This window comes from Ptiloglossa arizonensis, chromosome 8 (assembly GCF_051014685.1).
Source record: "Ptiloglossa arizonensis isolate GNS036 chromosome 8, iyPtiAriz1_principal, whole genome shotgun sequence".
Lineage (NCBI taxonomy): Eukaryota > Metazoa > Arthropoda > Insecta > Hymenoptera > Colletidae > Ptiloglossa > Ptiloglossa arizonensis.
The window spans coordinates 23741295-23754401 of record NC_135055.1 but is presented as its reverse complement, the minus strand read 5'-3'; the positions used below and the strand labels follow the sequence as shown (position 1 = coordinate 23754401).

General features: G+C 43.7%; 3 protein-coding genes across 9 annotated transcripts in view; 1 reads left to right on the top strand and 2 right to left on the bottom strand.

The window, feature by feature from the left end:
- Positions 1 to 2774, bottom strand: part of Hlk (hulk) — a 31700-nt gene extending 28926 nt beyond the window's left edge. For 3 of the 5 annotated variants that reach the window (XR_012993125.1, XM_076319056.1, XM_076319059.1), the window contains exon 1: positions 2304 to 2736. Coding sequence is in view for 4 of the 5 variants with exons in the window: in XM_076319056.1 (XP_076175171.1) it covers positions 2304 to 2721 (418 nt within the window). In the remaining variant the exon portion in view is untranslated. Of the gene's footprint in view, positions 1 to 2303 lie in introns of all 5 variants that reach the window. The other 2 variants (XM_076319057.1, XM_076319058.1) reach the window with 1 other exon arrangement.
- Cn (Kynurenine 3-monooxygenase cn) lies at positions 134 to 7092 on the top strand. Of its 3 annotated transcripts, XM_076319074.1 has the most exons (12): positions 134 to 2964; positions 3084 to 3357; positions 3479 to 3548; positions 3874 to 4064; positions 4234 to 4282; positions 4896 to 4983; positions 5058 to 5229; positions 5333 to 5584; positions 5659 to 5748; positions 6074 to 6214; positions 6415 to 6582; positions 6671 to 7092. In XM_076319074.1, exons 2-12 carry the CDS (start codon positions 3307 to 3309, stop codon positions 6767 to 6769), a joined length of 1371 nt encoding a protein of 456 aa, XP_076175189.1. In that variant the 5' UTR covers positions 134 to 2964; positions 3084 to 3306; the 3' UTR covers positions 6770 to 7092. The 3 variants fall into 3 exon arrangements, with proteins under 3 accessions (XP_076175189.1, XP_076175188.1, XP_076175190.1); XM_076319073.1 differs by having other exon boundaries at positions 134 to 3357; XM_076319075.1 differs by having other exon boundaries at positions 137 to 3357; positions 6421 to 6582.
- On the bottom strand, positions 6745 to 11311 carry LOC143150633 (2-acylglycerol O-acyltransferase 2-A). Its single transcript, XM_076319076.1, has 6 exons — positions 11011 to 11311; positions 8909 to 9214; positions 8565 to 8839; positions 8051 to 8237; positions 7578 to 7777; positions 6745 to 7475 (listed from the first exon to the last, which is right to left on the bottom strand). Exons 2-6 carry the CDS (start codon positions 9133 to 9135, stop codon positions 7315 to 7317), a joined length of 1050 nt encoding a protein of 349 aa, XP_076175191.1. The 5' UTR covers positions 9136 to 9214; positions 11011 to 11311; the 3' UTR covers positions 6745 to 7314.
- Positions 11312 to 13107: the final 1796 nt, after the last annotated feature.

Sequence of the window (13107 nt, the reverse complement as noted above, 5' to 3'; positions counted from 1 at the left end):
GCCGCTGAGTTTCCATTGAGGTAATAAAATCTGATCGACTTCGTAAGTTCCCAGTCTCGACCGAACTGTAACTCTATCTTCGATTCGAGTCGTTCGGTTGCTCGAGCTTGTCTCTTCCTCTGCCAGGCAGCTTTCAATTTCGCGGCCGAGTTGCTCGTGAAAGTACGATTGCGATTGGCCTTAAGCATTTTCTATTTCTTCGTCTTATATCCGGTAGCTTCCCTTAGTTGTCTCTTGTGTTTGAAAATTTAATTTAATCCTGGTAATTAAATCCCTTTAATTCCCTACAATTTTTTAGGTATCGATTATCCACCCCGTCTTGAATTTTTGGCAAGTTTTACCGTCACCGTTTCGATTAACGGCGACAAATCGACATATCGAATAAGTTTTTTGGGAAATATCGATATCCGTCTTTGTAAAATTTCATCGACCTCTTGTACCAATTATTACATCTTCGCAGACGGTCACGAAATCTTACGTCTGCCTCGAGACGGCTTGTCCTACTGAGTAGACCGGCCACTTGGCAAAGGGAGAGAATTTAATACCTGTTAATTGTCGTGCGAACGCAATTCGTGCGCATGACGTGTATATTACTAATGCGCTGCTTCGACGTCGACCTCTGTTCGAGAAACAATCGAATTGTGTGAAAAAATCGCGAGCGAAAAAAAGTTATTTCGGCGCTTCGCGAGCCTGTAATCGACGCAATTGATATTTTTACCAATTGTAATCGAAATAAGCGTACAAGGGAACGTTAAGCGAGCAACCCGAACGAGAAACAGAGGCGTCAATCTCCGTGTCGAGAGATTTATTTATAACACGCACACGCGCGTCTCCGTCTTGGTACATTAAACCGTTCGCATATCGACGACTCACTTGTCGTCGTTGCACGCAAAACGATCTCAATGACGAATCCTGTTCTGCAATTCTGGCTTTCATCGACACCCACTACGGTACGACGAAGCGGATTATATAATTCGCTGACGCTGAAGAAGAAGACGAAACAGGGGAAGAACGAACCACGGTAGAAGTGGATTTTCGTGGCCAAGAAAATTCTACGCGACGTCCGGGCGACGTCGCATAGAAAGCGTAACGCGAACTCGAAAACCCAAAGTCTGAAAAGAATCTATGGATGGTAATGTCGGTGTAGCCTTCGGGATTTAAACGACGAGGAACCTGTTAAATGCAAAGAGAAAAGGAAGGAACCAAGGGAGAAAGTTTCGACGTCTTGTTAAATAGTGAAATTACAGATTTCCTTCGCAATGTATAAATATAAATTGCTATTGCAAGACGCAAGTATCTACGAATAAAGAAATTCTAATTTCGATCCAGATTTTCTCGAGCAGGTCCTTCTAGAAATTTAGAAATAGGAGGCGCGGAGAGGATCGAGGGCCAAATTGTAACAGAGTCGCTGAGCCAAGAGGAATGCAGAAGTCGGAAAAGAGGGAGAGAGTACGTGGTGCGAAGTACCCCGAAGAATTCGGTAGCCAAGCGAGAGTTAAAAGGGCACGTTATAGACCAGTTACGTAAGATCGAAGTTCTGACACGTGTCGACGGACGTGTCGCGTTGATTCTACATTTCCCGAACCCACTTTCGTAACACGGTTGAACTATATTTTCAAAAATTAAGTGCGTCGGACCAGCAGGGCCCCTGGTTCCGGAACAATGCTTCGCCTGCACGAATCGGTCGAGCAACATTTCCGAATTAATCGTAGAGAGTTGTTTGTCGAACAAGTTGAAATAATTGGTGTCTTTTGAAACCGTATTAATTGTAATATTTGTGTACCGTTACGAACACGTGCAAGCTAACACGTGTTCGTAAATATACCTGACGTATCTTCGCTCTAGATGCAGTGGTTTCGTGAAACGTCTTTTCGAATTTCTCGAAAAATCCAGGAACATTTCTTCGATAGGGTGCTATCTCGCGAAACGATTAATACGGAAAAGCACAATGTTCCGCCAAGTGGAGAGAGAGGATTCTACACCCTGAAAGCTACGAACAAGGATCAACGGAAAATGGTAAACGGGAGTGAACTCGAGCTCTCGAAACGCTCGGAGAATGCTCCGTATATTTCGATAAACCGGAATTTAATGCCTCGAAGGCACTAAATCGCAGAAAGACGTAAAATAAACGCTGGAAGTAAGCTACGTGCCGAGCGATCGCAATCACCGTTCGACTCGACCCCGCCAAAAGAGAAGCCACTTCGTTCCTCCGTTTTCTCCGGAGGAGGGAAAGATGCACCGCGAGGGAGTCGCGGTCTACCGCGAAAGGATGTAAACGCGACGATCTTCTGGCAGACACTTACACCAGTACACGGCAACAAAATCCTTCTCGTTGAGAAGCCGCTCGAGTTGCTTAGCATTGACTTCCTCGATGACAGGCTCCGAGTCCTTGTGAGTCCCTTTGCCACGCGGTTCGTCCGATTTCGTCCTTGCGCCGGCGTCCACGGTGCCCAGGAGGGAGCATATCACCGCGAGTACACCGAGAAGGACGATCGTCTTCGTGTATCCTGCCGGCATCGTTGCCCCGGAGGTAGTACTCCTCCTTCGTCTCCGCCAGCACCACCACCACCGGCCGAACCGTACCGCCGAAACGTCGTTCGCCGTCGACATCGCCGCACTGACTGGCACACCGGCTATTTTTGATTTTTCGGACAGCGCCGCGACCACGACGACCACGACGACCACGAAGACCACGACGACCACGCCACGCGTCACGATCATCGCCACCGTACTTCGCGCGAGGACGTCATCGTTTTCAGCTTCCTCGCGCAACCCCCTGCTACGACCGGCCGAGAGGATCTCGCGAGGGATGCTGCGAACGATCCAGTTCTTCTACTCGGTACAAGATAGACCTGGATAATAACTGATACCTAGACAACAGTTTCGACGATAAGCAAGTTTTTTGCTTTCGTTGCGAGGGATGCTGTAAAGTGTCGCTTTATTCTATGCTACGTTTAAGTACAGGTGAGGTATGAATTTGTGACTAGGATCGACAGCCACGATTCTCACCGTGTTTTGAGAAGTCTGTACGTCGTGTAACGTTTATCTATGGGTATATTGATTATTATGGGTAACACTTTAAGGTACATCGAGGGAGCTTTGAAATCTCGAAAATGATAACTTTCGGAAAAGGTAACCCTTATCGTACCGTCTCCGTTTAAAAATCGGCTCACATCGTTAAAAGCAGCGGGGATCACTGGATTACTCCCGGGCGAGTGTCAAGTGACTCACCCTGTATATAAACTAGCAGGAGGATCGTGTTAAGACAGGTAGTTGGTCAGTGGCTTCGGTGCAGTACGGAATACCATGACGGTCGCCGATCGAAAGTCGCGAGTTGCCATTGTGGGGGGTGGCTTGGTGCGTGTTTGTATTTTACGAAAAACAGTTTCGTGGAAGAAAAAAAAGGCGAAAAATTTCTTTTCGTTTTTTTTTCAAGTCGGAATTTTGAACGGTGTTGGTACAAAAAATCGGCTTTTAGGTTGGAGCTCTGGCAGCTTGTTTCTTTGCGAAGAAGGGCCACTCGGTGTTTTTGTACGAATACCGCGCAGGTAAGTACAGAGAAAATAATTTTCAACACCCTAGCGTCTTTTTTAACTCGTCTAAAATATTTCCTGCCACCCCTGGTAACGATTCTCAAATAGTTTTAGGACGATGGCCCGATTGGCTCGATGATTTCTGAATCGTTATAGAAATTTTGATACGCTCCTTCTTTCTCCTTTTCCATGCTCAGTCATTGTAAACGAAAGCCACCTGACTCGCCAAGCTCTATTTCGTCAATGAGAATTTTCGATTCTTCGAAGAAGTAGCAAAGTTTCAAGTCAAAGTGTAAAGGTGAAGAGCTAACGGAAAAAATGGAAAACAACCTTTTTTTAGATATCAGGGTGGAGGATTCCAGAGGACAGAGCATCAATCTGGCTCTGTCGATCAGAGGACGCGAAGCTTTGAGGGCAATCGAGCTCGAGGAGGCTGTGGTCGATCGCCATAGCATTCCTATGCACGGTAGAATGGTCCATAACAAGGACAGCACCCTGAGAGAAATTATTTACGATAGCGTGCAGGGGAACGTAAGTAATGACAATTTAGAGTTGCAAGGAAATTCGGAAAATTTCTAATTACGAATTCTCGGCATTCCGTGCTTTTTTGCTGTACGGTTTAGTGGTTCGGAGGCGAAACCAGAATCGTAACGTTTTCATTACATCCATTTTGTTATTAATTGTTTACTTTATCTTGCAGTGCATCTATTCGGTCAACAGACGATATCTGAACGTGGTTCTGTTAAACGGTGAGCGAAACTTAAGTTAACCCTATAAATTATTCGGTAATTAAATAATCCTATAACTCTTCGAATTCTTTTTCGTCTCGGAAAGTAGTCTTAACGCGCGTTGATTCGTACTGCTCGCGGTAATGTATTTCTTGGAAATGATTTTCATAATAAGCAGATTAATTTTCTTTGTGACTCTTTTGCGTGTTACTTCGATCCAGTTACATCTTGCTTCGGAAGAACACGATCGAACACCGAGATGCTTTTCAACTGAAAAAAGCGTGGCTGAATATCCAATGACGCGGTAGTGCGTGAAGCCACAAGAATTCAAGCGTGTCAGATTTCTTGTTGCTGCCGCCTTGTGCTTCTCACAATCTTGCAGGTTAAATACGCGTATTCCAGCGGCATTAAAAACACGATACACTTAAAGAGAAAAGATCCGCGAATTGGATCGACAACGATGCATTTCAATTACACTTGGACGAAACTAATTTGACGAAGTAGTAAATAAAAAGAATAGAGATATCTAATTTCCGGATATTAATCGATGGAAATCGATCGGTACCGATGTTTCAAGTGTTTAAAGATTTTAATTAAAGCTGGAAAGATCGATAATTTTTTATTCGTCGAATAGCCGCAGAGAAGTACCCAGGAGTGACCCTTGGCTTCAACAAGAAACTGGTAGACGCGGATCTGGATAATGGAAAACTGAAGATCTTAGAGTAAGGTGTCCTTCGTTCGATAAATCCCGTAAGCTCATCGGCGATGCTGTTTACACGTCGGTTGAATCTTCTAGTACAAAAACCGACACTATAGAGGAAGTGGACGTGGACTTGATCATCGGTGCGGACGGTGCGTACTCAACGGTCAGAAGACTAATGACGAAAAGACCTCTTTTCAATTGCAACCAGACGTACATCGAACACGGCTACGTCGAATTGTTCGTTCCCGCTGGAGATGACAACAAGGTAGGCGTATCTTCGTTCGAAACGGTCAAACGTTGTGCTGTTTGTAAATATACAAACACCATCACGAATATTGTCAGCTTTCTTTAATTTATTTTTGTTCAAGTTCGCCATGAGCAGCGATCATCTTCACATTTGGCCACGAGGCGAGTTCATGATGATAGCTTTACCGAACGACGACTTCACTTTTACCGGTAATATATTCGCCCCGTTTGCGATCCTCGAGAAACTAAAGACACCACAGGCGCTTCTGGACTTCTACGACGAACAGTTCCCCGATCTTCTGCGTCTGATAGGCAGAGAGAAACTGGTGAAGGATTACTTCGAGAGGGAGCCGAAGACATTGATCTCCATCAAGGTAAATGTCGGAGGTCCGGTGGAATCTTTCCGAGTAATTGGCTGCGGTCTTAATCCCTTATAATCGTATTGCAGTGCGAACCTTATCACGTTGGGAGAACTGCTCTACTAGTCGGTGATGCTGCCCACGCTATGGTGCCTTTCTATGCTCAAGGAATGAACGCTGTGAGTTGAGTTCAATCGGTCCTAGATTTCCACGTTCACGGAGAGCGAGTTTCTAAAAAAAATAACGTATCTTACAAATAGTTTTCTATTTTAATATGTACATTCTTCGTTGAACATAGTATACAAGAGAAATTACCTTTGTTTCGAATTAATACTTTCTTCCAATATTGTTGGACTAAATCTAAACTAAGTAAGCTAAATTATCATTCAGTCCTTTCGAGGAGACATTTAATTCACCGAATCTCACTGGACGTTGAAATTATTTTCGATATTACGTGGACGGCGATAGTTGTCGTGTGAATTTTATTCTATTCTTTGTCATCAGGGATTCGAGGATCTCTTACTGTTAGACGACTTAATGGAACGTTTCAATTCGGACTTTAGTAAGGTTCTCCCGAAGTTCACCGAACTACGATGCGACGATGCCCACGCGATATGCGACCTTGCTATGTACAATTACGTAGAGGTACATTTGTTTTGCTAATTCCTAACGATAAGCCGATATTAATCTTCCACCGATGGTCGCGATAATCAATATCTCTGTTAAGATCTACGTTTTTCGAGATCAAGGCACGTACGAGGCTCTAGTATGGTTTGCGGCGAGCAGAAAAATATGTATTTTTTGTATATCCTGTTTCTGGTGAGACACTCTGTGCACGACGATAGTTTCAGATGAGGGATTTGGTGGTCAGAAAGTCGTATCTTCTTCGGAAACATCTGGACACGTTTCTTCACCAACGAATACCGAACACATGGATACCTCTCTACAGTACCGTACACTTTTCGCGAATGAAATTTCGCGACTGCATCGCGAACAAGGAATGGCAAGACAAGGTAGACTAAAAATACATCATTGATGGAAAAACCTAACAATCGTGGAAATGATTGAAAATTTAGTCGAGCAACAATTCTTGACCCGCAGGTACTACGTAGGACCGTTTGGTGTGCAGCAGTTATAATTTTCGCAGCGTTACTCGTACCCATTATCGAGAAGTATACGAAAGAAGATGTTTTATATTAAACGAAAATGTACAAGTTCTACAGTCATACTGATATGCGAATTTATATAAAATCTACACAGCGCAGTATTTTTCAAGTTGTAGGTACTGCGTCACGTTGATATAATTTTGCATACTCGATTGGTTTTCACGGTTTCTAGGTACTAAAATCCTCCAACGTCTCTTTTTATAATGTACAGCTCTTCGCCATCCTTACTCATAAGCCGTGATATATTATGTCATATTGTAACAGTATTTCAGCGCGTATCATTTAAGGCTCCCGCCTCGAAATATATAAAATGCTTTCCAATAACCGAATATCGATTAAAGACTAAAACGTAATTAAATTTAACACCTTAATGCTATTATTTCTATACAAATTCATTAGGGAAAGTCACATTTCGACCAAAAGGGTTTGTACGAAAGTGTAAAGTACCCCTTTGATATTCTCGCGACGCAAGAGATTTATAAAATCCTTTAAAACGTAACGATGTATAGAAAACATCTTGGACGTCGAAAAGTTTCCATCAATGAATCGTCTTAAATCACTATTGTATGGTAATACGTATCACGATATCAACTCGAGGGTCACCGAATCAGCATTTTCCACGTATTTGTGTTTGTGATTCTCGAAAAGCTCGACCAAATGCTTGATAAATTTTTCATGATATTCATTGATTTGTTCCGCCGTTGGATCCGGAATTTTCGGCAACTCCAAGGGACTGCCAACTGAATTTGAAAGAAACGATTGCAATGCGATGAACATTCCGAATCTTCCGCATGGAAGAATTTTAAAAAATTCAATAATTGTTAGCAAGTTTTCATCATTACCAACGACGGTGATAGGTTTCCGGTGCGCGATGATACCGAAAGAATACTGGAAGAATCCTCGTCCCAGCAAAAGTATCGGTGCTATTCCCACTTTTTTACGAATGTAGTGTTGCGCTCTTCTCAGGAACGAACCTTCCGGCCCGTACACTTGGTCGTATATATCCGTTTCACCGAATGAAAACACAGGTACCAGAGGTGTCCTAAAAACAATGAAATTCTGAATCAATGAAAAATTTGGTCGCATCCATGGAAATTTTATCTACCGTTTGGATAAATCAAAGTTTAAGAATTTAATCCTCTTTAAGGAAGAAGCTAAGGCAGTGACAACTACAGACTAGGGTAAATGTTCGTCCAGAGGTAACGAATCGATTTTGAACGTTTGTTCAGTGATTAACGAGAAGGACAATATTTTCTCGGAAATCATTACGAAAATATATTCAAGACTGTAGTTTGTAAACATTGATTATTCTAACCCATGTTTCAGCGCAATCTTTACGAAGCCTTTTCTCCTTTTTACCAGGATACGATAAGTGCCTGGCTTACATTCCAATGATTCTGACGCTCCACCGACGATGAGGACAGTTGCTCTTCCAATGAACGGCCGTTCAGGTTTCGTTGATAGGAGATAGTTCAAACTTTCCGCGCTGCTGCTGACGGTACCTGCATTTCGATTCGATCGAGAACAGAAAACGAATTGAAAAACTGACCTTAGGTAGAGCGAAAATGATACGCGCGAGCAGAATATTTCGTTGAACGTTGTTCGCCGTGATAGATGTATCTCGTCGCTACGAATGGATTGAGAATCACTGGCTCGTAGCTTCAACTTCCCGTCATTCGACTTTCGTTTAACATCGAGCGAAGGAGTTTCAAATAGCCTACTCGCGAAAATGATAAATTTTCAGCGAACGCAACTGCTCGTGTGTCAATATCTCGTTACAGTAAGTATTTGCGAAGACATTAATTTACGATCGAACGACTGACACGTACCGGTTAGATAAGCGTATTCGCGAAACAGTGGGATTCTGAAGTGTTGGTCGAGAATAACGATTCGAACATCCAATCCTGGAAACAGTGTTTTGCAGCCGAGAACATCCGATCCGAATGCGCCGAAGATGCCAGTCGATAGAATTCCATGAGGGAAACTGCCCAATAAATAAGACTTGGACGGATCTAGATCAGTGGTTTTCACCAATTTCACGGGGAAATAGTTGCAAAAATAATGCAACCACGCACAGTTTCTCAGCCATCTCGTCCACCATTCGCTACGATAAAAGAAAATTCCGATTTTAAAGTCGATTTTCCAAGTTTTAAGTCAAATAATTTATACGTACTTTCTACCGCCTCGGTTACACGTGTTCCAGTCGTAGTACATCCAAACGAAATAGAGCAGGACAAAATAGCGTAGAGTTTCCGTCCAAAAGAGGAGATAAGCTGTTACGGCATAACCGATAAGATCTCCGAATCCTAAAAAAACGATCCATACCGCTGCCGAAAATGTTTCGAGCCTTCTTCTCAGTGGTACGTTCAACGGTGCAAATTTCACGCCCAAGATTTCCATCGTTTTCTCGAGTTTCGTTTTCTTTCGATCCAAAACGTCTCGTTTTCTTCAGATCATCGAAGTAATCCTCTTTGTCCACCTGTTAACAATTTACGGGTCTCGTCACGCGTAAGTTTACCGCCGAACATTCGGTAGTTCGAATAATATCCATGTGGCACGGTACGGTACATACACGCGTGTCATTGCACTTGTTAATAATATCGTGTGTTCGATGTCTTATCTAACTCGTATCTGTGTCTCGTAGGAAAGTGCGTGACGTAAGAATAGTTATGGCACGTATACATCGTATCGTTGATATATCATCACGTTTCGTAAAAAATTGTTCTTTCTTAGTATTAAAATTTGTTCCGTTAGGAAAAAAACAATAAGATTTCAATATCTCGCTGTAACGGTCGAACGAAAGAAGCGCACTATTCGTGATTATTGCGGGAGTAAACGAACGCTTTCTCCGAAAGAGAATTAGGAAGGCATTGACCTCACGGCCCTTTCTACCTGACCTCTCCTCTGAATTTTATGCCCGAAACGTTTCGAACGTTGCTTCCCTTCAAGGTATTCGTATAGGAACAGCCCGTTGTGCAAGGTCGACCGTAGGTATAATAGACGTCGCGAGACAAGTTGGACGTGTGTATCGTTTTTCGCTATAAATTCGGCAAGCGGGGAATACACGAGAAGGGCCGTTCGATTGGACATATCTGTCCAATTATCGAAATATCATCGTTGTTTACGAGTATACGACAAAATTGTTCGAGGCAATGTTCTCGGCGATAAACATTGATTCGAGTAAGTAAAGAAAATTAGCTCGTAGAAAGATAAAAACATTGTAGTGCCATTAAACTGTTTCCAATCTGCCGCTCGTTCTTGTCGTCGACCGTGCAAAAGAGACAAACGGTATAAATCACGTGATTCACCATGTAGAGATAAGCGTGAATGTCCCGCGAGCATTCGTCGCGACGTGCCCTCGTCGGGATGTCTTCGCGTTGCGTCGACGCGCCCTTACAACAATGCAAACGCATTATTTATAGAGACACATCGCGGAGAAAAGAAATCGTTCGGCGCGCAACTGTCGGAATAACTCTACGTCGAACCTCTCGTTCCCCGTTATCGTCCCTTTTCTTTGGAACTCTTGCCGTGTTTGTTACGTTTATCATCGATTCATCGGCTCTTTGGAGATCAAGAAAGTTCGCGAACGGATGGACGCGTACAATGGCTCTCAAAATATGTATTTTGGGGATCGCATTTACCAACTGTTCGGAAGAACGTCCCGATTTTAAAACGTAAACACAAAGAGACGCACTTGGTTTTATGACTCAACTCGCAGAGAGCACAGTTTCGCCTTCGTAAGAGTACAAGTGGACTAATCGAGTCGCCAAGGTTTACACGCGGACCGCGTAATTCAACCTACACGAGTTACAACGTCTCCTTCGTAAAATACACAAAGTTTTCAAACCACAACGTCGACGATAACGCGCGATTAGACTCGCGTAGATAGCAACTTCCTCTTTATCGAAATAACGAAAATCGAACGATCAACGAAAGATAATCGATCGACGACGACGACGACGACGACGACGACGACGACGACGACGACGACGACGACGACGACGACGCAAAATCGCACGCGACGACAACGCAGAACACACGAATCGACAATAGTCTCACCTTATAGTTGCATTTCCGATGTACGCAGATACAATCGGAACGATTCACGGACCAGAACGGTTCTTGCTTCGGAATCACGGAATCTCTAGTTTAGTTGGTACGCTAACGAGAAAAATCGCTTCGAAGAACGGTCGTTGAACGGACCACGCGTCACGAAAAACCGAACGGAACGACCATCGAAATAAACGGTTCGGACGATAGTAGCGGTTTTCTTACCTGTTAGAACGAAACGCTCGGCCCTGTACACCGGCGACGGACGCTCGCCTCGGGGAGTTTACGGATATTCGTGTTGAAAATAGTTAGGATTTTCCGAGACTGCTTTCTCTTCACGGGCAATTAGGATCTAGGCTAGGTAGACCGGTAACGGACCATCACGGTGTTGGCGAATGAGAAATTCTCCGAACGCTTACGAGATGCTTGGCTCGGCATCACGTTGCTTACTGGTTCGGTGCCGCGCGGATGAAACAGGAAAGACTGCGAGCGTGAATGTCGCACACGCACGTATAGTATACGCGCCTGTACACGCGGTTGAATCAACGATGAGGCTGCGAGCGGTAGTCCTCTTGGGAATACGGTGATCGACGCTCGTTCGAAAAATTCACGTTTACCGAGATCGGCATAATTCGATCGACAACCGATACCACCGTAGATCCAATTCGGGTATATTAACTTTATACGGATACTCGGCTAGATTATCTTTTTTTTTCGATCGGGCGCGTGAAAGGTTGTCCGTGCACGATAAAATTATACGACGCTTCTTGTTCAAGTAATACGTTTATTGCTCGATCTATATAAAAAAGAAACAGAAAAACAGATGAAAGGGCCCGGTGTCAACCGTTCAGAGGCCGTGCATCGGCACGCGAGAGAAAAATATATTTCGATTAATTATAATCTATTCCATCGCGACAACAATTACAATGATTAACCGGTATATCGTTATACATACGTATACATACATAATGCACGTGTAGTTTCCGAAACTTCCGTCCTCGTTTCAAACGGAACACGATCGTCGCGTCGACGTTTGCTTCTTGCTTGTAAAAATGTTACTTACGTACAATATATAAAAAGAAAAAAACGGAAATAACTCCCTCCCTTCGTTGACGAGGCGCTTAACGATTATCGGAGGAAGAATAACGGGCATACAAAATTTGCACGATACCGTACGAATGTCGCAATTAATCGAGTAACACGGTAACTACAATTCGCGCCATTTTAAGAGATCGTTGACCCTCTTAAGCAATACCATTCGTTAATATTTGTTAAAATGCTTTTCATTTGGTTTCAACCGCTTATATATTCTTCGTATAAAATTCATTTCCAATAACGTCGTTCGAGTTCAATACTTCGGTAATACGATCGGAACGAATTCGATCGAACGTTCAAGGTCACACACATCGTACGTTTGCGCGGGAAAAACGAGAGGCAGGTTACGGGAGATGGTCTCTCGATGACCTTGAACGTCCAAGTAATTTTCGTTTCGATCGTTAAAATTTGCCTCTATTTTACCGACTTTCTTAACAATTTCTCACCTCACCGGTGAATTCGAACAATTTCGTTATAACTTTTTCGATACTGTGTACAACATATTCTCGCGCGATTCGACTCGATTTATGTCCCGTAACGAGTGAACGAACAACTACGAAGCGGGTGATTTCGAATGGAAAAGTAAATCGAACGGTGTCTCGTTACTTTTTCATAGGAGAATCGCCCTCCTTGTCGGTTAAAAAAATCGCAATCAAAGCGGAAGCTCGTCCAAATTCTCACGAAAAAGCTTGTTACGTTACTCAGGGCCGTGTACGATGAGAAAAGTTCGGAAAGTAAACGTGATTTCGGGATCCTAAGGTAACAGGCACCCGATCGAAACTACCGCCGCAGAGTTTTACTACGGGCACTTCCCGTCCGTTCGGTTCGGCAGTTTGCGATCGCGGGTCCCTAAAGGCGGGGGAACCGAATAGCGGCCGAGTTGTTTCTCGAAGCCGTAGATTATCTTCTAAGCGTAAAGCCTAATATTTCCAACACGCTCGTCTCAAAGTCCTAAAGTAGTCGCGGTACAACGATACGATCGGTAGAAAGCTTCGTAGATTTACCGGATACAGTGCACTTCGAACTGCAGCGATTGATAATCGTTACGTAAGTTGATCTTTGATTCTTTTCGCGCGATCCCCGTGCCTCTCGAAGCCTCGTAAACGCACGATTAGACTAGATTAGGACTTTGATCGGCGATAGAATCTCGGGCGTCAAAGCACCCCAATTACATATTGTCAGAATCTTCGTCTCGCCTGTGACATCCACTTACGTCTTACGGTCTCC

Coding starts and splice junctions, on each gene's coding strand:
- Cn (XM_076319074.1), top strand. CDS start 3,307: ATGACGGTCGCCGATCGAAAGTCGCGAGTTGCCATTGTGGGGGGTGGC. Junction 5,585..5,658: donor AGACATTGATCTCCATCAAG/GTAAATGTCGGA, acceptor ATCGTATTGCAG/TGCGAACCTTATCACGTTGG. Junction 6,583..6,670: donor ACAAGGAATGGCAAGACAAG/GTAGACTAAAAA, acceptor CTTGACCCGCAG/GTACTACGTAGGACCGTTTG.
- LOC143150633 (XM_076319076.1), bottom strand. CDS start 9,135: ATGGAAATCTTGGGCGTGAAATTTGCACCGTTGAACGTACCACTGAGA. Junction 8,840..8,908: donor TGTAACCGAGGCGGTAGAAA/GTACGTATAAAT, acceptor CTTTTATCGTAG/CGAATGGTGGACGAGATGGC. Junction 7,476..7,577: donor GAAACCTATCACCGTCGTTG/GTAATGATGAAA, acceptor TTTCAAATTCAG/TTGGCAGTCCCTTGGAGTTG.